This window comes from Schistocerca serialis, chromosome 2 (genome assembly GCF_023864345.2).
Source record: "Schistocerca serialis cubense isolate TAMUIC-IGC-003099 chromosome 2, iqSchSeri2.2, whole genome shotgun sequence".
Taxonomy (NCBI): domain Eukaryota; kingdom Metazoa; phylum Arthropoda; class Insecta; order Orthoptera; family Acrididae; genus Schistocerca; species Schistocerca serialis.
In genome coordinates, this window is record NC_064639.1 from 65262072 (window position 1) to 65287501 (window position 25430).

The following is a 25430-nucleotide window of genomic DNA, read 5'->3' on the forward strand; positions in this document are numbered from 1 at the left end:
GCTCACAGTCGCCAGCGGACGCGGCAGCTGCGTGATGGCCCCGTGACCCTCTGTGCCGCATCCGCCTAGGGTGACGCGGCGTGATTTTCTGGAGTTTAGCTTTCGGCTTTTAGGTGGCATTACTTCCTTCTTTTAAATGTTTGTGTTTAACATCACTTTGTAACACAACTCTTATTCTTGTAATGTTGGCAGGAACGAACAGTGCGAGGAAAAACGCAACTATGTCGGTCAAGAATCTATTTCCACATGTTGAAAATAAATTCGTGTTTCGTCTGCTTACTGTTATTATCGCGCCATACACTTCTGTTAATTTGTACCAGTATGGGTATTTAAATAAAATTGTAAATATCGAGCCAAACGTAAATTCCATTATTTTGTGAAATATCGATATTCGTGTTCCGATTTTTGAAATTCGTTTTTGAAGCTAAAGGAAAATGTCATGGTGTATACGCCAGTTGTTTCAGCAAATGCTGAAAAAGATTTTCTAACACACAAGCGTATGTTGTTCGACAACAGATGCTCCCTGACTTTCGAGACAATCTGCATGCTGAGTTATACACTTGAAAATCTCAAAGATGGCTATACAACAATTACTGTACATCTTCAAACAATTAGATTACTTGAACAAATTCGTGGCGATTTTAAATTGTCCAGTTCCAACTTCCTACGAAGTTTGGCATTTCTCGGGCCCCTTTTATAACTTACTTTATATATGTTATACATTATTTGACGTCAATATGATCGATTTCTTCAGGTCGTGTTAGAGGTAATTTTCCAGGTATTTTAGGTCATAGGTACTGGGCCCATTCTCATGTTCGTAAAATGAATGAATTCTCATTGGGAGCAGCTGGCCCTATCTGTGGGCGCCCCTGGCCGGACCTCTACCTCTACTAGTTAGGATAGATAGACTACTGATCGTGTACAGAGAATGTAAGCAGGAATAATCAAAGTTTATTAGGCGCACAGCAGGCCACACACAAATGTCGAAAACTTGAATTAGTAAACCCCTGAAGATAGACATGACTTATTAACCAAGATTGAAGAAGCGTTCTGGAGCGGAGAACCTGTATCGTTCCTCTAGACAAATCACAGACCTCACAGACGCATTTAAGCAGTTATTGTTCAATCGCTCTCTACGCGATTGGGACGGGAAGCAGCCCAGACCAGGTACCGTGCTAACGTTAACTGGCCTCCGACATGTACTTCACAGTGGTTTGCGGATATGTATACAGGTGTAGATATGGACTATAGAGTAAAATTAAGGAAATACCGGACGGTAATGGAATTCAACGCCATCAGAGCAAAATGAAGAATTTGACTGCCGAGTGGGAAGTTCGTCAAGTATAAAATTTGGTGTAATATATGAGAAGGACATGAGGTATATAAACTTTAGCTAAGAGAACAAAATCGCGTACCCCTCCAAAAGTCGAATATTATGACGTCTCGAAATTGTTTTATCTAATATCGGACTGAATATGTCAAACATAAGCATACCTTTAGGAAGAGAGATTACTGAATATATGCCAGAGACTTCAATAGGTGGACAGAGAGATAGCACTGAGTTTAGCGTAAAAAAATGAAACGCATTTCCCAGTCATTGCGCGTAGATTTGTTTTTTAATTCCGTTCATCACGAGTGTTACTCGCTATGTCTGCAGATAGGATTACGATGTTCGGTATATTCCGTGTACGAATTGTGTAGCAGCATGTCTATCTTTGCGTACTGCGCGGGATAAGATGAAACGCATTTCCCAGTCATTGCACGTAGATTTGTTTTTTAATTCCGTTCATCACGAGTGTTACTCGCTATGTCTGCAGATAGGATTACGTTGTTCGATATATTCCGTGTACGAACTGTGTAGCTGCATGTTTATCTTTGCGTACTGCGCGGGAGCTGTGCGGCCTTCGGACATGCCCTCCTGAGTCCGGACACTGTGTGCCCGGAATGGCAAGACAGTGCCGGTGTGATTTGTTTTCGGATGCCGCCCTCGACCACCGCCTCCGCCCAGCCCCCCACCCGGTAGCTGAGCCAGCCTACCTGTGGCCTCGATCGCACCTGCGCAGTGTTGCCAACTGGCCACCGTTCGTGCTGGAATGCGCTTGTTGCGGCACCAACGCCGTGACGTCAAGCCGAGCGATGTGTCGGCTATTGCCCACTCCTTTCTACAGCGGGTTTGTCTGTCACGACAGTCACTACCTGGTATGGTGACGTAGAGGTGTTGTTACTGTTGTTACAATTTCGCGGCAACACTGGACGTTAACAACGAACTGGTGGGTTTTATTTAGTTAAAAAAAAAAAAAAAACGGCATGGTGAAGCTTTCCAAGTTCCAGATTCGAAGCGCTATGTGTTGTTCTTGCAGCTGGTTGAGGGAAATAGCTTTCGCGTGAACTATGTTTAATGCTCAAAGGAAAATAGTGTTTGTAGTGTAAGGTATTGTGTGCAGTTTTTGGTTAAGGAAAATCATGAGTTTTAATCCCACTGGGACACGGGAAAGGGAGGAGGTGGGGCGTATCACTTGAACGTGGCAGCTTTAATTAAACTTGACCTTCATTGCATATTGTTCGCAGAGAGTTTTATTCATAAGCGCAGATGGGCAGTGATTTTCTCATGTTTCTTATTGATATTGTGTAAGAAAGATGCTTGTAGTTGAAAACCTGCAACTCACGTTTCGCATTTGTGTTGCCTATAGACCTAAAAGCAATTATATTTGTACAACTAATACCAAAAACAATGCAGTGACTAAATATTTCGCTCATTGGATTGTTTTGAATCCCACACAACGAGCCCAATGTTCTTCACTTCCACCATGAACTTAACGTCCCTGACAAATTCGTGATCAGTAGCCCAAAAATGTGATTGGCATCGCCCACCCCGCCACGCATTGCCTTCAAGAATTTTAAAATAACAGTCAGTTATTTAATAGCCCTCTCCCTCTTTTAAGGTCAAAGTAAGACATCAAACCACAGATTTGAACTTTACTGTATTTTTTCAGCAACCTTTATAGGACTGTGTATCTGTCATACTTGGTTTGTACATGAGCCCAAGAGTGAACTTTCTTTCACCTTGGGCATGCACTTGTCTTCAGTGCAGATGATCTGGACCTAAGACTGTACATAAAACCCTCAAAGAGATAAGTGACCCACGATTCTTAACTTTGGTTGTTTTCTGAATTGTTTATCTGTAGTGCACTCCGTCATTGCTGGTCATCAGTTTAGGTAAATAGTGTGTAGCAGTTGCAGTAAGTAATAGTTGATACTGCTTATCTCCTTTTTATGAGCAAATATAAAGTAATACCATCTTGTTAATTTTCTTTTCAGGGAGTCCCTGGCAGGTAGCAGTAATGACGGGCCCCAAGATGGCTGTGCTGGGAGAGGCTGTGCGGCTTGTTGCTGCCGGAACAACTGCAACATTTGAACTCAGTGCTCCAGGCTTTTCAAGGGACGACATAGACATTCAGATAATAAGCAAGTATCGGTATACTAGTCACCTTGTACACATTGATTTCGTAAATACAGTGCTACACATCAGCCTTACTGTTTCTCTTACATTATATGGGAAGTTTTTCCACAGGCCCATCAAAGCGACCAGTTGCAGCTCGGCTTGTAGAGGAAAAGGGTGGCGAATTCAGGGTGGAATTTGTGCCTACAGAAGTTGGAAGTCATTTGGTGGAAGTGTCTATTGCTGGCCAGAAGTTGCCAGCTGGTCCACTGGTTGCAAAAGTCTACAATAGCGCACTCATTCGTGTCACTGATGTGTCCAGTGGTGTTGTCGGACAACCGTGCCAGTTCAGAGGTATTGGCATTGTAATTCAGTATTACATTACTTCATTTTGTAATTTCCAAAAATTCTTGTTATTTGCATATTTACCACAGAGTGTTCATTGCTTTTAAATGTGCTGTTTATCCCTTAGACTATATTCTTTTGACAAGTGCTCCACTGTTAGCACATTCAATAAATTTATCTACTGTCTCTGTGAATGTTTTTAATCTTCTCCCCTTCCCTAGTTGACGCAAGCCAAGCGGGAGAGGGTCAGCTAGAAATCTCAATAAATGAGGGTGAAGTCCCTAATCACGTTCAGGTTGTCGGAGGTGGTCGCTGCCTTGTGAGCTTTACACCTGAGCAGACAAAGTCACACTTGATTGACATAAAATTTAATGGTGAAACTGTTACAGGTATAGTGCTCTTGTATTCTTTCTTAACTTTTGTACTTATCGACAGGTATCGTGTGACTTGTGTGCAAACTATTATTGTAAAGTGCTGTAACATCTGTCATTTTCTCCAGGTTGCCCATTTGTTTGCTCAGTGTCTGATACTAGCCGGGTATCTCTGACTTTGCGCAATCTCGAGCTCGTACCGGTGAACGAAGTGGCGAGGTTCCACATGGCAGTGGATGGCAGTGGAAGCGCGGAGCTGGCCGTTTCCGTTCGTGGTACAGTTCTCAGTTTTATATCTACGTGGTTTACTGTATTACTTGGTTAACAATTGAGTACTGCTATTGTATAGCTGTTCAACTAGTATTTAATTTACTGTGGCTTAAAATTTGGGTACTGTGGTATTACATAGTTTGTGTTAGCCTATTAACATTTCTTGCTGTATCCATCCATTTTTTGCTATGTTACTTTTAGTGGAGTGTTATGAATTGCCAAGGATGTGCTATGGCAATTTATGAAAATATTGTATAGAGAAGGCTGTCACTCATATTAATGTTTCCTTACTTAAGAAAAAGAAACATGAAGGTTACAGACACGTGTATCCCCCAGTACCAGCAATGTCGTTCTGTTGATGAGGTGCTGAGAATGCCAGTGGTGTCATTTCCCTCTTCTGTAGTGGTGACTGTCAGTTTAAAAAGGCCCCAAATTGCCCTGTATTTCAGATTTAAAGAATGCACTGTTTTTTATTCCATTAGTCAGCATCCATTTACATGCCTGTAATTTTCATTTATTTATCTGTTTATTTATTATAAATTCACTGTTGTTATGAGTTTTTTTTCCACTGCCATTTTACTAGGACCATCTTCTGAGCTGCCTGTTAAAGTTACTGGGAACATACACAGTGGCTTCACAGCAGAGTTTACCCCCCGTGAAGTTGGTGCACATTCCATAACAGTCGAATACAATGGCCACGCTGTGAGTGGAACACCGTTTATTGCTAAGGCCTATGATGCCAAACGTGTGTTTGTTGGTCCTTTGCCTAAGGGCTCTGTTGGAAAGACCCTGCAATTCATGGGTGAGTCTGATTTTTTAATACTTTCTGTCATTGGGTACTCTTCAGTAGCTGTAGTGATAATGTCTTAACCTCTTAAAAAAAATTTAAGTTACTCATTTTACTAAGGTTTAAAGCTCCTCTTTTCGTTCTTCCGTCTTTGTGATCTAAAAACTGGGTTGTTTTGGATATCAGCCTTGTGCAAACACAATTATTATGTTTGCACAAGGCTGATTTCCAAAACAACCCAGTTTTTAAACTTTTAAGCTTTTCAGGCACACCCACAGGCTTTCAATTATCAATTTTTTATAACTTTCTCTATGATGTCACCTGCTATTAGCAGTGAAGAACTTTATCTTTCATTTACAGTTTAATTTAACTTTACTATCATTATTCTAAATAATGTTTTACTTGGCCACACATTTTACTTGAATGTCATTTAACCTACAATATAAACTGCATTAAACTGTGTGTTCTATTTATTTATTTACAGTTGATGCAAGCCAGGCTGGAGAAGGCAACCTGGAAATAACAATCAGTGCTCGTGGTCACAATATACCGACCCAAGTGCATCCTCAGGGAAACGCTCGTTTTGCTGTGAGCTTTGTTCCAATTGACCCGACTGATCATGTTATTAGCATTAATTTCAACAAGGAAGGTGTTCCAGGTAAGACTGATGTACCAAGAGCATTTTGAAATATATGCATTTTGTAGTCATTAACCATATTACAAAATAGTTTGTAAATTAATGCACTTTGCAAAACAGACTCCTCAGTTGAAAACACTAAATCAACATGAAGGTTGTCATCAATATTGCAGGCTCCCCTTTCCTGGCACGTGTGCAAGGAGACTCGCCACACCAAATAACAGTTAGTGGACCATCACTTTCCTCTGCAGCCGTCGGGAAGACATCATTCTTTACAATGAGCAACGTGTCTGGAAGTGTTGAAGATATAGAAGTCAATGTGGAAGGTAAGAGTTGAAATTTCATGGTACTCTCACAGTAACTCTTAGGTGTAGGTTTTTAAGTAGTGTCTGCAACCTCTCGAATGCTTCATTGTATATCACTCTGAAGTAAAACAGCATACCTCATAGCCTGTCCTACTACCCTTCAGTAGCATATTTTCAACTATTTATTGTTTTCTAAACTTCTTCGGATGTTTTCTATCTTCTTGATGCTAGTACTTGCTGGATACTGTTTGAGTTTTGATGCTGGTTAAGTGTGTAAAGTTAGGTCTCAGAGCAACAGACACTTCTTAAGGTCAATTTGCAATGCTGTGCTGGTTGACCATTGTACGAGGGCTATCCACAAAGTACATTACATTTTGGAATTAAAAATAAATAAAGTATTGGAAAATTATTTTATTATATACAGATGAAAGCCACACTTAACTACTACTTTTCTACATAGTTGCCATTTAAATTAAGACACTTATCGAAGCGATGGACGAGCTTGGAAATTCCTTCGTCGTAAAATTCGGCCGCCTGCGCCTTCAACCATGTAATGACTGTCTTTTGGGACAGAAAAGGTGTGATTTTTGTGGATTTCCTGGAAAGAGGCACTACAATAAACTCTCAAAGGTATTGCCAAACTCTGCACAACCTCAGAAGAGCAATACAAAACAAGCGCAGGGGAAAGTTGGGTTCAAAGATCTTGCTGATTCACGACAACGCCCGGGCCCACACGGCAAATGCCACTCGTGAAGTTCTCTAATCTTTTAAGTGGGAGTTGTTTCTTCATCCGCCGTACAGTCCTGACCTGGCACCGAGCGACTTCCACTTATTCCCAGCAATGAAGAAGTGGTTGGCTATGCAGTGTTTTGATGACGACGCACAGCTTCAAGAAGAGGTAACCACGTGGTTGAAGGCGCAGGCGGCCGAATTTTACGACAAAGGAATTTCCAAGCTTGTCCATCGCTACGATAAGTGCCTTAATTTAAATGGCAACTATGTAGAAAAGTAGTATTTAAGTGTGGCTTTCATCTGTATATAATAAAAAAAAAAATTCCAATACTTTATTTATTTTTAATTCCAAAACGTAATGTACTTTGTGGATAGCCCTCGTACTTCAGTAGTATTAATGTTTTTGTGAACACTGGTTGTATAGTACAATGTTGATGACTAAAAAGCAAAACTCAGATGACATATTTTAATTATTGCCAACTATAATTGTGGCACATTGTGGTACTTTATTTTCTACTATAGCTTTCTGTTGAAAGGGAAAAGAAGGCAGGAAGTGACTTCAGTTTCTACAGCTGAAGTATTTGTAATGTTCTCATTCAGTAAAAGTGAGTTCCTGTAGTAGGTAATTTGTGTTCAAGTATATCATATTTTGTCTGTTTTAAATTGGGTTTTAAACTGCTGTGGTTATGCTCTGTTAAGTTCAGACGTTTCCAATAGACAATTGATTCATTTGTAATTATAGTTGATATGACTAAAGCATGTACTTAAGTTCTATTTGAGTATTTATGGTGCAAAGAGTGTTTACCTGATGGAAGATGAATGTTGTCATTCACTCTTAGGTCAGAAACTGCCAGTAGTAATTTTTGATCTTAACATAAAAGTACTACATTTTGTATAAATATTCAGTCAGTGAAATGGGTAACACTTGTCTTGTAATTGGCAATTTGCTTTCATAGATAAACAATCAGTTGCACTTTGTGTTGTGGATGAACTTCAGGGAAACACTTTTCTTTCTTTTTTTTTTCTTTTAATTGCAGGTTCATCCCCTTACCGACTCAGACGTTACTAGACAAATTCGACTGTACATATCAGTTAGAAAGTTACTCTTGACTAAAAATCTTATTACTTTGTAAATACTACAAAAATATTCATAAAATTACTGAAAATTAGCTTTTTTAGACATAAATGCAGTAACACTTCAAGCTACAAACAAAACTTATCCAGTTGTACAGAAACAGTACAGTTGCATCCACACTGACTAATAAAATGATGCTGGCTGATTTATAATTTCATAACATTTTTTTTGTTAATGTACTCACAGCTTCAGTAATGGCCAGACATCCTCTGCCATTGTTGTTATTATTATTATTATTATTATTTTAGAATATGAAGACACATTACTGGACATATCAGACTTTCGACATACAGCTCGTATTCCCTCGTTTATCCTTCTATTCCCACACCCATGTAGTTTAATAAAAGAAGTGGTAAAGGTTCTGGGAAATGAGTGCATATGAATGTTTGTTAAGGCAGTAAACGTAGTGGTGACGGTCTTCCTGGAGTCCCTTTTTTTCTATTGCATGTTTTAATTCATATTATGGACATACTTGTGAGAATTAGTCAAGTGCTTTCATTTTCTTTAAACAATGCTATTTTTTTGTTGCCACTTGTTTTGTGGAACGTTGCTAGCGTGATTGCTGTACTCTCAAAAGCCTTGTCAGATATCACAGATAGCACTTTTAGTAAGCCACTGCGGAATGAAATAAATTACACTTTCATGAATGATATTTTTATTTCAATTATTTATTTATAAATCCTGGCAAAACTGATGCCTTTTTATTGCAGCATTCATGTAGAGGATTTGTGTGAGGAGTCAGAATATTAGTCCTTGCCAAGAATGCTTCAGAAACTGTAGTGTCTGCCAAATGGTTTGCAGTTGTGGTTTTCGTATGGGTTTGTCTAGAACTATAAAGTAATTTTTATGCTTTTGTTGTGAGAACAGTCATTATGCTGTAAGGTGGTGTTGCTTAAAAAGTATATTTTTTAACATTAATTTCAATGTCTCAATCAACAGACAACTTTCAGCATCATTCATTACTTTTACTAAATATAGGTTAAAAAGATTAACTTGTTCATCATAAAAACAGGATACTTATTTGCTTATGTGTGTTGATTGAGGGACTGAGAAAATCATATGATAATGGTGCTTGAACTAACTGCAGGATTGAATGTCTTTAAATAATGCAGTAAATGCTTTATCATGATTTGTGACACTTACTGGTTATTTCACAAAACCATTGACAGCTTGTTAAGTCAATAACCAGTTACAAACTTACCTTCACATGATGAGAAATCTTATTGTTGTGTGTTTTAGTTGTTTAAATGGATACCTCCTGCCCACCTGACAGTGTATAGCTGAATTTAGTTGTTGTCCTACTTACAATGCATGCTCTTCATCTTACCTGCTCCTGTTTTCTCAAAAAGTGAGAAGAACACAACCTAGACCTTGACCACCCTGTCTCAACAAGTGACTCTGATATGAACAATTGACACTGCAGGACCAAACGGACAGTCAGTACCTGCCCAAGTTAAAGACACTGGATCGCAGACTTTCCACGTTGAGTTCACGCCGCGGTTGACGGGTGAGCACCGCATTGCGGTAGCATACCGCAAAGTGGCTGTTGCTGGCTCACCATTCAGCTGCAAGGTGTATGATGTGAAGGCCATCAAGGTGAAGGCTGTGCCCAAGGGTGTAGTCTCCAAGCCTATCACTTTCCTTGGTAAGTACAGAGAGAAGTACATTGTACAATAGTCTTTGTTATTTCCAAATCATGAGAGCCGTATAACTCAAGTATAAATACAATAAAAGTTTTGTCTCAATTTAATAAGAGTTAAGGTACGTACTTTTGAATCTGATAGAATGGGGTTATTGACCTTTGAGCTGTACAAACAAGTGTTAGAATAGGACTCTCACTATTATGGAGGAAGCCTTAGGCTTGACACGAGCTCTAAAATAAGCCATAAAATAGTAATTTCTATATCATTTAAGGTTTTCAATATGTTGTAATGTTTTCCAGTGGAAATGTCTTGAAAATTCTGCACAGTGTACCTGGATATGGCCTGAAGTGTTATTGAGGCGTAATTATGTGTTTGAAGTCTCTTGGAGTTTTCTTCTTTGAGTGTAGTCCTCTGATTGTTGAATTTGAATAACATACAGTGCACTGCGGAAGTTAATTTGCAACCTCTGCATATTTGTTGTTGTTTAGTGACATTTATGATCAGCTTTTATTCACCAGTTTAGATGTTTGTTACAGGTCAGCACTTCGCATAATCTAAGAGTGTTTTGAAAGAATTTTTAAATTGACAACAGTTTACCTTTACATGTTAACTAACCAACTCTGATGAATAACACTATGTTTGTGTTTGGACTACATAACATAGATTGACTATTACATGGTTTGGAAGTATCATACATTACAAATGTTTAATGACGGTGTTCCTAGTGAACTATCCGTACTGTTGACATCAGTAATGGGGAAATTCTACAGTGAGTAGTAAAGTTTTATGAAACACGTCATTAATAGGAATTTAGCTCCATATGTAGGCAATTTTACTCCCATGGGTCCAATAATTTTTGGTCAGTTCCGGAGAACATTTAGCAGCAAAATTGTGAACAGTTTATTTGAACAGATATCTATTATTTAAAGAAGAAATCTTTGAAAAAGAAAATATTGTTCAGAATTAGGTTAACTAATTCTGAGTTCAAAGTAGAAAGATTGGGTGCAGCATGTCCAAAATTCCAGCTGGAGACACCAAACATATTCTACCAAAGTTCAGGATGGAGATGCCAGACATGTACTATTATTAACCACCCACACACATATACACAAAGGATAACTCAGTGGAAACAAAAAACAAAGAATGTCAGCAATTCAGTGGCTTTTTTCTTGCCTTGTTATCAGCAAACACTTTTATCACATTTTCAACGTCCAGTTTCACAGTCAGGTGATTCATATACTCCTGTGTCTGAGAAGCACGCAAGTAGTTCTTAACCCTTAAAATATATGAAAAGGATTGCAGCAGAACAGTTCATTGGTAATATGCTCAAATAAATTTAAAGAGTGATTCTAATGTTTGGATAAATATCAGAGAGATATTTCTCTCTTAGCGTTTTATTTAAGACAGGCACAGGACTATTCTCATATCTAGAACTCATAAGGAAGGTTTTGAGATGGACACTTCCTGTTCCAAAAGACTCCTTTATATAATGTGAGTAAACATTCAGCAACAGTTCTACAGCATTATAGATTTACGTCTGAAGATGATCCACAGTGATGGAAACATGTAATCTAATTGAAAACATGCAACTGAGATGGAATAACAGATGAGAATTATCTCAATTAACTAAACAGTTGCTGAATCTGTCAAGATGATTATGTCAACTATATTAAAAATTATTTTTAGGTTTCAACTTCTCAGGATTGACATTTACTGTGTATCAGAAATTGGCTACATTTTTTTAAAATATGGGAAAATACACATAAACAAAATGAAAGCACCAAGATGATACCTCACTACATCAGTGGTACATCTGACACTTCCTCGCCTAACCACCACACAAAAACATATTGGAGGCAGTGTTACCAGTTGCAAGATGCACACATCTCCGTCCTTCTACCTGTGGTTCTCCTCTCGCCAATAAGAATTCATGCAACCACCACTGCTGTTTTTCTTTTGTGTACATCCTTTTGCTAAAAATTTGTTGCACTGGGCTTTGACCCATGCATAAATATGGGTCTGAATGAGTATATGCATATGGGGTCTGTTCAAAAAATTCTGGAACTTCATCTGCAAAGTTTTTATATGCTTACCTTTTATTTATTGTGTGTGGTTTCCTTCATAATAATTCTCCACCACAATTGATACACCATTCCCAACACCATTCCACTTCCGGAAGAAGTCTTGGTATGCCTCTTGTTGGATTGTGCAAATTGCTGTCTGTAAATTTTCTTTTATTTAATCTGTCATTGCAAATCTTCTTCCATTCAACGGGGTTTTCAATGTTGGAAATAACAAAATGTCCGCAGGGCCCAGATCTGGAGAATATGGAGGTTGAGGCAGCACAGTGATTTCATTTTTGTGTGCAATAGTTCTGCGTCAACAGGGCTGGATGCATGGGTGCATTATCATGACGCAAGAGCCATGAATTGTCTCCTGGAGACACTGGATTACTTCAGATTACATAATCAGTTTGTAGATTTCAATACCAGATTTTAAACTGCAATAACCTAACCTAACTGAACAAAGGTTGGAAATGAAAAAAATGGGGACTGGATAAGTTGAAAGAACAATAGATTTTTAAGAATTTCAAATGAAGTATTAATCATAAAATGACTGAAACAGGTGAAAGAATACAGTAGAAGTTGCATGGATAGACTTGAGAAATGAAATGGTGAAGGCAGCAAAGAAACAAATAACAAAAAGACAAGGTCCAGTAGAAATCATTGGATAGCAATGAGGTATTAAATCCAACTGATGTAAAGCATTGCAACTTGTCTCAATAGTAGCATCGATTAACAGTTTGTCCCTGTGATACAGATTCATGATGAACTAAATTGAAGAATACTATCAGCATGGCTTTGACATTTGACCTGACCTGACGAACTCTTTTTTTGTCCCAGAGAACCTTTCCCAAACTATTGTGAAGATTGAACCTCGGTCCCAACATCATGTGTCGTCACCAGTTACGATTCTCTTAAGGAATGTCTCGTTCTCATTTGTACAATCCAAAAGCTCTTCACAGATTGCGTGGCGAAGGTCTTTCTCGTCTCGACTAGTGTGCCTCGGGATGAACTTGGTGGCAACATTTGGTACGTGTCTGTAAAGATTTTCTCAACTTTAACGCAAAATTTGATGCAGACTGCCAGACTCTTGCCATCTTGAAATTCGCAAACTGTGCGCCACAACATTCTACTCAATACAGCACTGAACAATAACAGACATACAATAATGAAACTTCTGGCAGTTACACATTAAACACAGGCATGTGCAGCGGTAACAATTACAGCTCCAGTACGCCATTAGTGCAAAATTACGAATGTTCCAAAATTTTGTGAACAGATCTTGTATAAAGGACTACTCACATCGAATTATAGAAGTGTTATCATCAATAGGTACACACAGAAAAGAATGAAAACTTGTTAGATGTCAGACTAAATCCCGTAATGATCTAGGAAAAAACGACACACACACACACACACACACACACACACACACACACACACACACACACACACACACACACACACAGAGAGAGAGAGAGAGAGAGAGAGAGAGAGAGAGAGAGAGAGAGAGAGAGAGAAATGTGACACGCAGGCACCAGAACCGACAAGTTGTGCAGCGCGTGATGTTGTGGTAGAGGTTGTGGGTGCTGTAGGTTATGGAGAGATTAGGATAAGGAGGATTGTGGGAGTGCAGGACATATTGCAAGAATAACTCCGTGTGTGTAGTTCAGAAAAGCTGGTGCTGGGTGGGGGGAGTCTAAATGACTCGGATTTTGAAGTAGACACTCAATTTAAGCATGTTCTGCTCCATGGCATGTTCTGCCATGGGTTATTAGATTCTGTTGTCATCCTCGGTTTGGCAGTGGCCATTCAATCTGGTTGACAGTTGTTGGTAGTCATGCCCATATAAAATGCTGTGTAGAAATTGCCGCAGAGCTGGTGTATGACTCGGATACTTTCGCAGGTGGCCTTCCTTCTGATGATGGGATAGGATAAGCCTATGATAAGACTTGATTAGGATGTGCTGGGTGTGTGAATGGGTACATCTTGTGTCTGTGTCTTCCTCAGGGGTATGACCCCTGTGGCAATGGTTTGAGAGTGGTATAAAAATGGAGCAGGATGTTTTGTAGGTTATGTGGCAGAGGAATACCACTATACTATATAACGGGTGGGATGGACTGTGGCAAGGTGTCCCTCATATCCATGCAGGTTACTACATAGTTGAAGTCCTGATGAGGGACACAGTTCAATTGCTGTAGTCTGGGGCGATATTGGGGTGCTCCTTTGAGGCTGCCTCTTGAGTTTGGTGGGACGATTACTGTATTTACTTGAATCTAAGCCGCACTCGAATCTAAGCCGCACCTGAAAAATGAGACTCAAAATCGAGGAAAAATAATTTTCCCTGAAATTTGAGACTCGAAATTTGAGGGGACAGAAAAGTTTTAGGCCGCACCTCCAAATCGAAACAAAGTTGGTCCATTGTGATATGAGACACAATTTAGGTCGAATGAATGACGATACAGCTACAGTAGTTTGGTTCAAGTCATAAGCTTAGCAGTTAAGCTTTACCAGGTAGCCATTGCTATGCGTCAGACGCTCTGTCCGCATTTATACGGGTACCCTTCCTTTTTCACGTGCTTAGTCTGGTTTGAATTGTTTGCTTATTTCCCTTTGATCTGATAAGTGTCGTTCTCTTTGTTATAGGTGTTTACGTCACACTAAGCTGAAAATGCATCACTGTACTGTGTTGTGCATTGTTTCTCAAATGATGATAATGAGTGTTTACGGTCTGTCACTGTCCGCGGCACGGCTTGCTTTTGTACGCGCTACTGCTGCTTACAATTAAAAAAAAAAAGAGGAATCGTCTCATTAGCGGAACAATGGCAAGAGACTGCTTGCTATTTGCTGTTACTTACACTGGTGCTTTCTTTGATAATGATCAACAAGAACCAAATAAGACTGCGTATGATAGAAGATGTTCTGAACCAGAGTTTAGCGAAAATTTTTCTCCATTTGAAAATCTTTGCAGGCTCCTCTTTAGTACATTACATTCTTCACAGAAATTAGAGTCAGCTTAGATTTAAAAATCTAGTCAATTGCCGTGCTTCATTTCTGACTGTTTCTCTATTAGGCATAAGAATAATATGAATATAAACATGACATGATATGTATATTCTTCCGCATTTGCTGTTATCTCACTCTAGTTTCGTAGTTTATTAGGCAGACGGGATTTAAATGAGATAGCAACAAACACAAAACAATACATGGCAAAATGTTTATATTTGTATTATTCTTATGGTGAAGAGAATACTGCATATGATTCACAATTCATAAAAGTTCCTATTAGCAACCATCTCTTCTCACAGGTAGGAAAAAATTCAGAACCTAGAGTTAGCCATATTGACAAACATCCCTAACAGTCTCGCCAGTCGGATTTTCATAGTACATTGAAATGCTGCTACATTCGAAGATGAACAATACGGAATTTGTATTTATTTCATTGGATAATGTATGAAAATGCAGTGGTCAAAACTCAGGGCGGAGAAAAAAGCTCGTCTTCCACCTTTTTTTAAAATTTATTTACTGACGCAGAGGTTTTGGCGCCAGTATTTACCTTTGTGCCTACAAAGCATGCCTGTGTAGCACTACATGTATTCGACGGCAGAAGTTAGTTGTGGAAGCACCTACCAACATTTTTCAGAACTTCTGCGTGCTTTGCACTTGATTCTAAGCCGCAGGCGGATTTTTGGGTTACAAAAACCTGAAAAAAAGTGCGGCTTATATTCGAGTAAATACGGTAGTGGTATGTGAGGATATGACATCATATACATAAGTAAAACAAGGGTAGTTAGACAAATTATAACAAGCCGTGCTGAGGGATTTAGATTAGGAAACAAGACACTAAAAGTAGTAGATGAGTTTTGCTATTTGGGCAGCAAAATAACTGACGACAGCAAAAGTAGAGAGGCTAGCAATGGCAAGAAAAGCATTTCTGAAGAAGAGAAATTTTTTAATCAGTTTGTAGATTTCAAAACCAGATTTTAAATTGCAAAATATTTCCAGGGGCATGTCCGTTATGAACTGCAGATTAAAACTGAAGTAACTGTGTAAAGGCAGAAAATGAAGGAGGTGGAAACTGGATAAGTTGTAAGAACTAGAGGTTTTTGAGAATTTCAAGTGAATTATTAAGAAACAAATGATTGTAACAGACGAAAAAATAAAGTAGAAGATGCATGGGTGGACTTGAGAGATGAAATAATGAAGGCAGCAAAAGAACAAATAGACAAAAAGACAAGGTGCAGTAGAAATCTTTGGATAATAATGAGGTACTGAATCCAGCTGATGTAAGAAGAAAATATAGTAGTTGAGAAAATGAAGCAGACAAAAAGAACATGGATGTCTAAAAAACGAGATGGACAGGAAGTGTGAAATGGCAATGCAAGAATGATCAGAAGAGAAATGCAAGGCTGTAGAAGCATGCATGGTTATGGGAAAGAGATAGATACCAGCTATAGAAAAATGGGATAAACTTTTGCAAGAGAAGAGAACTGTGTGGATACTAAGCACTCAGATAGCAAGCCAGTATTAAGCAAAGAAGGGGATGCTGAAAGGCTGAAGGAATATATAGAAGGCCTGTACAAGGAAATGAAATTAAAGGCAATATTCTACAAAGGGAAGAGGATGCAAATGTAGATGAGATGGGAAATAATGATACTGTGAGATGAATTTGCAGGAGGACCGAAAGATCTTAGTCAAAACAAAGCTCCTGGATTGGTTGGTATTCCATGAGAATTAGTTAGCTACTTCAGAGAGTTAACCATGCGATACTATTCTACCTGATGTGCAAAATAAGATACAGGCATAAATAATGTCAGACTTCAAGAAGAATGTATTAATTCCTTCTCCAAAGATGGTATGTGCTGGCAGGTGTGGATATTACTGAACTGTCAGGTTAATAAGTCCTGCTTGCAAAATAATCATATCAGTTATTTTCAGTAGAATGAAAACACTGATAGTCTATGATTTAGAGGAAATTGAATTGGGTTCCTGAGAAAAGTGGCACCATGTAAAGCAGTGCTAACCCTATACCTTATAAGGCAAACCTACATAGCATTTGTAGCTATAGAGAAAGCTTTTGACTATGTTGACTAGGCTACACTCTTTGAATTTCTGAAGGTAGTGGGGCAGTGACCCAAGGGGTAAAACTTGTACAGAAACCAGACTGCAGTTACACGAGTTGGAGACAAAAGTGAGGCAATGGTTGAGGAGCCAATAAAACAGGGATGTGGCATATCACATTGTTATTCATTCACTTCAACGAGCTAGCAGTTAAACAAACCTGTGAAAAATGTCAAATGTGAATTTACCTTCAAGAACTTTGAGTTTTGTTGATGACCTAATTGTATCAGCCATGGCTGGTAATGAAATTTAATTACATTAAATAAGGCAATGCTGTGGGAATTACATTAGGAAATGACAGAATAAAAGTTGTGGATGAGTTTTGTTATTTGGGGTGCAGAAAACTGGCAATGGCCAGATTTGAAAGGATATACCATGGAGGTTGGCAATAATTAGAAATGCTTTTGTAAAAAAGACATATTTTTGCATTTAACATAAATTACAGTATTAGAAAGTATTTTCTGAAAGTATTTGGGTGGAGTGTAGGCTTGTGGGGAAGTGAGTTGTGGAAGATAAACAAACTAGATGTGAATAAAAGATTTGTAAATGTGGTGGTGTAGAAGAGTGCTAGAAAATTAGTTGGATAGATTGGATAGCTACTGAGGAGGTACTGAATCGAATTCTGGAGAGAAGTGGTTTATAGCAGAATTTGACTCGAAGAAGGTGATGGGACACACTCTGAGGCATCAAGGAATTGCGAATTTGTAATGCAGGTAAGTGTGAGAGAATTGTACAGGGAGATCAAAGATTGGCTAGACCGAGCAGGTTCAAGTGCATGAAGGTTGTTATACTGTAGCAAAGATAATGAGCCTTGCCCAGCATGGAGAACTGCAGCAAATAAGTTTTCATACAGAAGATGACAGTGGTAATAACTGGCCTCAAATGTAAGAATTCAATAGTACTTATATTTATGTACTCATCCAGTTTATCATCAAATTTATATTTAAAAGTAATGCAGTTTTTAAACGTAAGCTTTTACTACCGTGCATAACAAACCTTTCTATTTATGCTATGCTGGGGAGATTACTGGTAGCTGCCTGGTGTAGTCGACTTCAATGAGTACTATTGTGATTCACTGTTTTACTGTGTTGCTGCTGTTGTGGTTGATGTGGATGGCGATGGGATTATAAGTTGTGCCTTTAAAGGCAGCTGAATAGCCAAAAGATTCCTAACTCATTGCCATCCATATCACTACTCCTTTAACAGCACTGTCACTCAAGGGTGCCCATGTGATAGTCTATTGTTGGGGGTGAAAGGGGGGGGGGCAGGGCTAGATGTTGGTGAATGATGCATCACTAATATTTTGGAAAGTGAATGGAGACTTATAAGTAGCATAAAGTAGCATATAAAGTTCAGGCCCTGCCAAAAACCTGTTTAATACTAATTTTTAACTGATTTTCTTGAAAGAATAACACCTAAACACCTAAAACACCTGCCTACAGTATATTTTTTCCTTTCCTTGAGAGCTGGAGGGTGGGGCGGGGGGGGGGGGGGGGGGGGGGTTGTCCACATATATGAATTGAAAGTTCAAATAGAAAAGTCAGTGAAGAGTTGTTAAATTATTTGATCTATATGACAGTATGGGCCCAGTCAACCCACAGTATTCTTGCTGTTGGCTCTTATGTAATAATGTGATCTGGCATCATGACTGAGATTACTAATGATTGGAAATGAATAAAAGTGCTAAAACTTTAAACACACAGGTATGCTTGTCAAATCGTGGCACTGAAACAAAATTTTTGTTTCCCGTATTTGGTCTTTGGAGGCAAGAGAGAAAGGAGAAATAATTCACCAGAGTTTGTGCCTTTGTCACAGTCAGAATCTGTTTCCCATCAGTTTGCCCCCATTACATGTGGTAACAAACTGTTTTGCTGCTCTCATTCACTCTCGTCCTCTCATTCCATTTCAGTTGATTACATAAACACAACACAATGGTACACTGCAGAACCAAGCATCACAATCATCTGCACAATAGACACGGGCTTGACTCCTGGGAAGAGTTGTAGGGTTGCAGTGACCACCCATCTTCTTGAGAACATTGCCTAAGACTGCAATTTAGGATTGCTATGTTCCCCCAGATACCCATTGCCTGAACTTGATTTTCAGTTTTTAGGCTTGTGAAACTCGATCATAATAATAATCATCATCATCATCATTTAAGACTGATTATGCCTTTCAGTGTTCAGTCTGGAGCATAGTCCCCCTTATAAAATTCCTCCATGATCCCCTATTAAGTGCTAACATTGGTGCCTCTTCTGATGTTAAGCCTATTACTTCAAAATCATTCTTAACCGAATCCAGGTATCTTCTCCTTGGTCTACCCCGACTCCTCCTACCCTCTACTGCTGAACCCATGAGTCTCTTGGGTAACCTTGCTTCTCCCATGCGTGTAACATGACCCCACCATCTAAGCCTGACTACACAGAAAAAATTCTTTACCAGAAAACAAAACAGTGGTAAATCTGGAATATATAAGTGTAACCGGAAAAGTATTGTATTGTAAAAAATGAGCTGGTTGTATTGATTGTTACTGTTGTTTACAACCTTGTTTTTTAATATTTGCCCATAATCTGAGCACAATAGCAGCCACTTACATATGTTCATCCTGAGAGATTTAAAAAAACATGTCATCATTACTATGCCATGTTTGATTTCTAATAGATCAATGGTGTTATTTAGCCTAGAGCTCATTTCACTCTGATATTCTCTGCTAAACAAAATTTCAGGCATCAGGTTACGAGCCCAGGCTATCATGTATGTCTATATTTTGTGGCTCACTGTGTTTAATCGGAGTTTTATTCAAATTAGCTGTGATGCTCAAGTTTTGATGTTAAAATTCTGGAACCATTATATTTCACTCCTGTGTTGTCAAAACCTTTCATTACTCTTCTGGATGAAGTAATGTAAGTCTGTCTCATTTATCTTCAGACTTACATAAATATGGATAAACTGAAAAGTTACAGTATTCAGAACTTTGGTGTAGATTCAGAAGTTCTGATTATAGAATGTCGCTAACAGATACAGTTGCATAACACATCAATTGAGTTGAGTATAAGGCTTAGGTGATGTTGGAAACCTGTTTCAGAAGTTAATAAAAGGCCTAAAATTTTGCAAAGTCTGCTAGAAAAACTAATGTATTCGGCGTGGGACACAGATCGCCAAATGTTCAATAATTTGTCGTTGAGGATATTGAAAGAGGAACAAAACTGTTTATAATGTGATGAGAAGGGTGATGTGATGACAGCTTTTGCAACAGTTAATGTTAACAAAACAAGAATAACTTATAAAATGATAAAAGATTTATTTCATATAAGACATGTTAGATCTGAGTAATAATAATAAGAACAAACCGCTAATAGGGCTAACCCACCTTTTAGTGTGATTAGTTGGTTCAGGACAGAACTAATGAAGCCTCGGACAAGCGCTCTCATGGTCGGGGACGACGCTTGAACCCTATGCCCGTCCACAATGGTAACGACACTGCTAGCCACACTGAAAATGATTTAAAACCAAATAGATGTGTTTTGCAGGATATGCTCCCTGCAACCACTCCAGAAGGCAAACAAAGACAGAGGATGAGATGGTCAGATGAAGTTAACCGACACCTCATGTTGTGTTATTACCAAGCAACAAACTTAGGAACCAACACAACTGGATATAGATCACAAGTATACACAACATTTACTACCAGATACCCAGAATTAAAATTTTTAACAGAACAACGACTAGCTTGATCAGATCCGTGTAATAATCAAAAATAACAGGATACCCCAGTCAGAATTAGAAAACATCTAACAACAAGTACATCAAATAATGGAACAAAATAATGTGCAATCAGAAGAAGAAGAAGAAAATACAGTAATGGACTCAAACATCCCAGAGCAAACAAACAAAGAGCAGCACACATCAATTAAACAATCAGAGGAAAACAAAATCTTAAGACAGCCACCAGAACAAGCACAAATAGAACACGAAGTGACACATGTTAGATATAGAAGAAAAATTTCAGCTGACACATATAGAATACAGACATGAGACCATTCTTGCATAGACCCCCAAATAACTCACAAGTCGAAACAACAACAACAACAACAACAACTATCAACACAATAATACACAACAAAATAAATGAAAATACAACAATGGAAGAGTTACAACTACTGGTTTATATAGGAGCACTCACTATACTAAATATACACACTAGGCAGAGATCAGAACCAACCAACACACAGAAGAAACCCACAAAACCAGCATGGCAACACAGGCTACAGATCAGAATAGAAAAACTGAGAAAAGACATCGGACAGGTAACACAATTTATAAGAAATGAAATATCAGACAAAAAACAAAAAAGGTTAGGTGAAATCTCACAACAAGAAGCGATAGAGCAATTAGATGAAAAGAAGCAGAAATTACAAGCATTGGCCAAATGACTTAGAAGATACAAAAAAAGTTAAAATAGAAGGAAACAAAACCAAACATTCAACACAAACCAAAAGAAATTTTACCAGACAATAGATAACACACACATTAAAATAGACAATTCACCAAACATAACAGACATGGAACACTTCTGGAGCAACATATGGTCAAACCCGGTACAGCATAACAGGCATGCACGGTGGATACAAGCAGAAACAGACACATACAAGATGATACCACAAATGCCTGAAGTGATAATTTTGCAACATGAAGCCACCCGAACAATTAATTCTACGCACAATTGGAAAGCCCCTGGAAAAGATAAAATAGCAAATTTCTGGCTAAAGAAGTTCACCTCAACACATTCACATCTAACTAAATTATTTAACAGCTACATTGCAGACCCATACACAGTCCCTGATACACTTACACAAGGAATAACTTATCTGAAACCTGAAATCAAGCAGACACAGCAAACCCAGCAAAATATCGCCCTATAACATGCCTACCAACAATATACAAAATATTAACTTCAGTCATTACACAGAAATTAATGACACATACAACACAGAACAAAATTATAAATGAAGAACAAAAAGGCTGCAGCAAAGGAGCACGAGGATGTAAAGAGCAACTGATTATAGATGCTGAGGTGGCATATCAAACTAAAACTAAACAAAGGTCGCTACACTACGCATACATTGATTACCAAAAAGCTTTTGATAGTGTACCCCACTCATGGTTACTACGGATATTGGAAATATACAAAGTAGATCCTAAATTGATACAGTTCCTAAACATAGTAATGAAAAATTGGAAAACAACACTTAATATCCAAACAAATTCAAATAATATCACACCACAGCCAATACAGATTAAGCGTGGAATATACCAAGGAGACTCATTAAGTCCTTTCTGGTTCTGCCTTGCTCTGAACCCAGTATCCAACATGCTAAATAATACAAATTATGGATATAATATTACTAGAACATACCAACACAAAATCACACATTTGCTATACATGGATGATCTAAAACTACTGGCAGCAACAAATCAACAACTCAACCAATTACTAAAGATAACAGAAGTATTCAGCAATGATATAAATATGGCTTTTGGAACAGACAAATGTTAGAAAAGTAACATAGTCAAGGGAAAACACACTAAACAAGAAGATTACTTATAGGATAACCACAGTGACTGCACAGAAGCAATGGAAAAAACAGATGCCTATAAACATCTAGGATACAGGCAAAAAATAGGAATAGATAATACAAATATTAAACAAGAACTAAAAGAAAAATATAGACAAAGACTAACAAAAATACTGAAAACAGAATTGACAGCAAGAAACAAGACAAAAGCTATAAATACCTATGCTATACCAATATTGACCTACTCATTTGGAGTAGTGAAATGGAGTAACACAGAAGTAGAAGCATTCAATACACTTGCATGATCACAATGCCACAAATATAGAATACATCACATACATTAAGCAACAGAAAGATTCACATTAAGCAGAAAGGAAGGAGGAAGGGGATTTATCGACATAAAAAACCTACATTATGGACAGGTAGACAATTTAAGAAAATTCTTTATAGAACGAGCAGAAACTAACAAAACAAACAAAGCAATCACTCATATAAATACATTGGATACACCATTGCAATTTCATAACCACTTCCACAGCCCTTTTGATCACATTACATCAACAGATACAAAGAAAGTAAATTGGAAAAAGAAAACACCACATGGCAAGCACCCGTATCAAGACACATCGATCAAGACACATCCAACACGTGGCTAAGAAAAGCCAATATGTACAGTGAGACGGAAGGATTCATGATTGCAATACAGGATCAAACAATAAACACCAGATATTACAGCAAGCATATTATTAAAAATCCCAATACCACAACAGATAAATGCAGACTTTGCGAACAACAAATAGAAACAGTAGATCACATCACAAGTGGATGTAAAATACTAGCAAATACATAATACACCAGAAGACATGACAATGTAGCAAAAATAATACATCAACAACTTGCCATACAACATAAACTAATGAAATAACACATTCCCACATACAAGTATGCACCACAAAATGTACTGGAGAATGATGAATACAAATTATACTGGGACAGAACCATTATAACAGAAAAACAACACCACATAATAAACCTGTCATCATACTCACAAATCAAAAAGAAGAAATTAATACAACTAATCGAAATATCCTTACCCAACACAACAAATATACAGAAGAAAACAGGAGAAAAAATTGAAAAATACATCCAACTGGCTGAGGAAGTAAAGGACATGTGGCATCAGGATAAAGTTGACATTATACCGATTATACTATCAACTACAGGAGCCATACCACACAATATCCACCAGTACATCAATGCAATACAGCTACATCCAAACTTATGTGTACAACTACAGAAATCTGTAATTATTGATACTTGTTCAATTACCCGAAAGTTCCTAAATGCAATGTAACATATACCGTACAGTTAAAAGGAAGTCGCACTTGATCAAGATCCGCATCACTTTCCATTTTTAACCAGAGATAACGTCTGAAAAAGGAAAGAAATAATAATAATAATAATAATAATAATAATAATAATAATAATAATAATAGTATACCAGAACTGAACACAAGGACTCACAATTCTCAGCACTGGGCATTGGGTGCAGTACAGGTGAATGTATCTGCTCCAAGGTGTGGAATATTTGGTTAGTTGATAGTACTGTGTCAGAACATGACACCAGGCAGAGATTGTTTTAACACTTGTAACCCAATTCGAACTAACAACTCCAGTGTCTGAATGGGGGACAACTAAACTGTTATAGCAGAAGGCATTGGAGTTATTAAAGTCTTGTTATTAATCGAGGGAAAATGGTAAGCTCATACTTTGAATAGCACTTTATACATCCCTAAGCTGAAAATATATATATATATATATATATATATATATATATATATATATATATATATATGTATTTTTTTTTTTTTGGTGCGAGTAGTCACAAAATAAGAATTGAAAGTTATTTTTGTCAACAAGAGAATGAAAGTTCACAATTTAGGTCTAGTTGAAGCAGGAATTAAGTTGTAGAGTCAGTATTATCAAATGTTTTTGAAACATCCAGACCTAATAAAGGCAAATGCTGATTCTTTGAATTCCACAGTGACCTGGCACAAGAGCCTTGGACATATCTACTTCAAAGGTCTGAAGAATATGGCTGATATGAATTTAGCTTTCAGGGGCTCAGAATTCATTTGCTGATTACGGGCTTGTGACCTAGAGTTCCTGAACTGTGGACTGGTAAGTGCTGCCAGTCCTCGGTCACTGTAAGCTCTGGGCTGGCCACACAGATTGCAAGGGTGGTAAAAACCTCAACACTCCTTGAGATGTGCTGCGTGCCGATGCAGCCGATGAAGTGGCACAGTTGTTAGCAGGAAACTTCTGGGGAAACTCACGAATCTTAGTTTTATAAGGCTTACCTGAGCATGTGGGGTGCTGTTTTAAGTGGGCTTTCATTTCCATAGCTTTATGTGGGACCGAGATGGAGCTCTAAATTCACTACTCCTCCTCCACTTTCCAACGGAAACGGTGGCCACTGTTAGACGCGGACACCCAATCAAACAAGCTTGCTAATATAGCCAGTCCTCCAGACTTTGGGACTCCACAGAGACTTCCAGTCTCTAGTAACAGAACACATGTTGGTGACCGGAACATGTTTCTTATGGTTAAATGGAAGTAGGGCAGCTTTAAGAAAGTTTCACCGTCCTGTATCCAAAACAATTTTGAAGACATTGCTGGAACTTTAAAATCTGTCAAGTGCTTGCAGAACGCAACCCTAGTGGTAGAAACGTCTAATTGCCAATAAGTGAAGAACATACAAAAGGCCATTGCCTTGGGGAATATGCAATAGAAAGTGAACTGCGCAACATCGTGAACTAAAGAAAGGTGTTGTGACTTGCAACGATCTGGTGGGATCTGGTGGACATTCCCCAAGAAGAACTGAAAACTGAGTGGTCCAAGGAAGGCAATTCAACGATAAATTCCTAGTAAATTAAGAGGTGTTATTGCACTATTCTTATCAATTGCTGTTGATGTGAAAAACGTAATAAAAAGGGCAGACAGTGA

At 38.2% G+C, this 25430-nt stretch overlaps 1 protein-coding gene across 1 annotated transcript in view; it reads left to right on the forward strand.

The window, feature by feature from the left end:
- Positions 1–25430, forward strand: part of LOC126456767 (filamin-A) — an 885319-nt gene that overhangs the window by 633487 nt on the left and 226402 nt on the right. The window contains exons 21-28 of the mRNA XM_050092525.1: positions 3319–3465; positions 3572–3793; positions 4006–4173; positions 4284–4430; positions 5009–5227; positions 5697–5870; positions 6023–6175; positions 9445–9666. Coding sequence (XP_049948482.1) covers positions 3319–3465; positions 3572–3793; positions 4006–4173; positions 4284–4430; positions 5009–5227; positions 5697–5870; positions 6023–6175; positions 9445–9666 — 1452 coding nt within the window. The remainder of the gene's footprint in view (positions 1–3318; positions 3466–3571; positions 3794–4005; positions 4174–4283; positions 4431–5008; positions 5228–5696; positions 5871–6022; positions 6176–9444; positions 9667–25430) is intronic.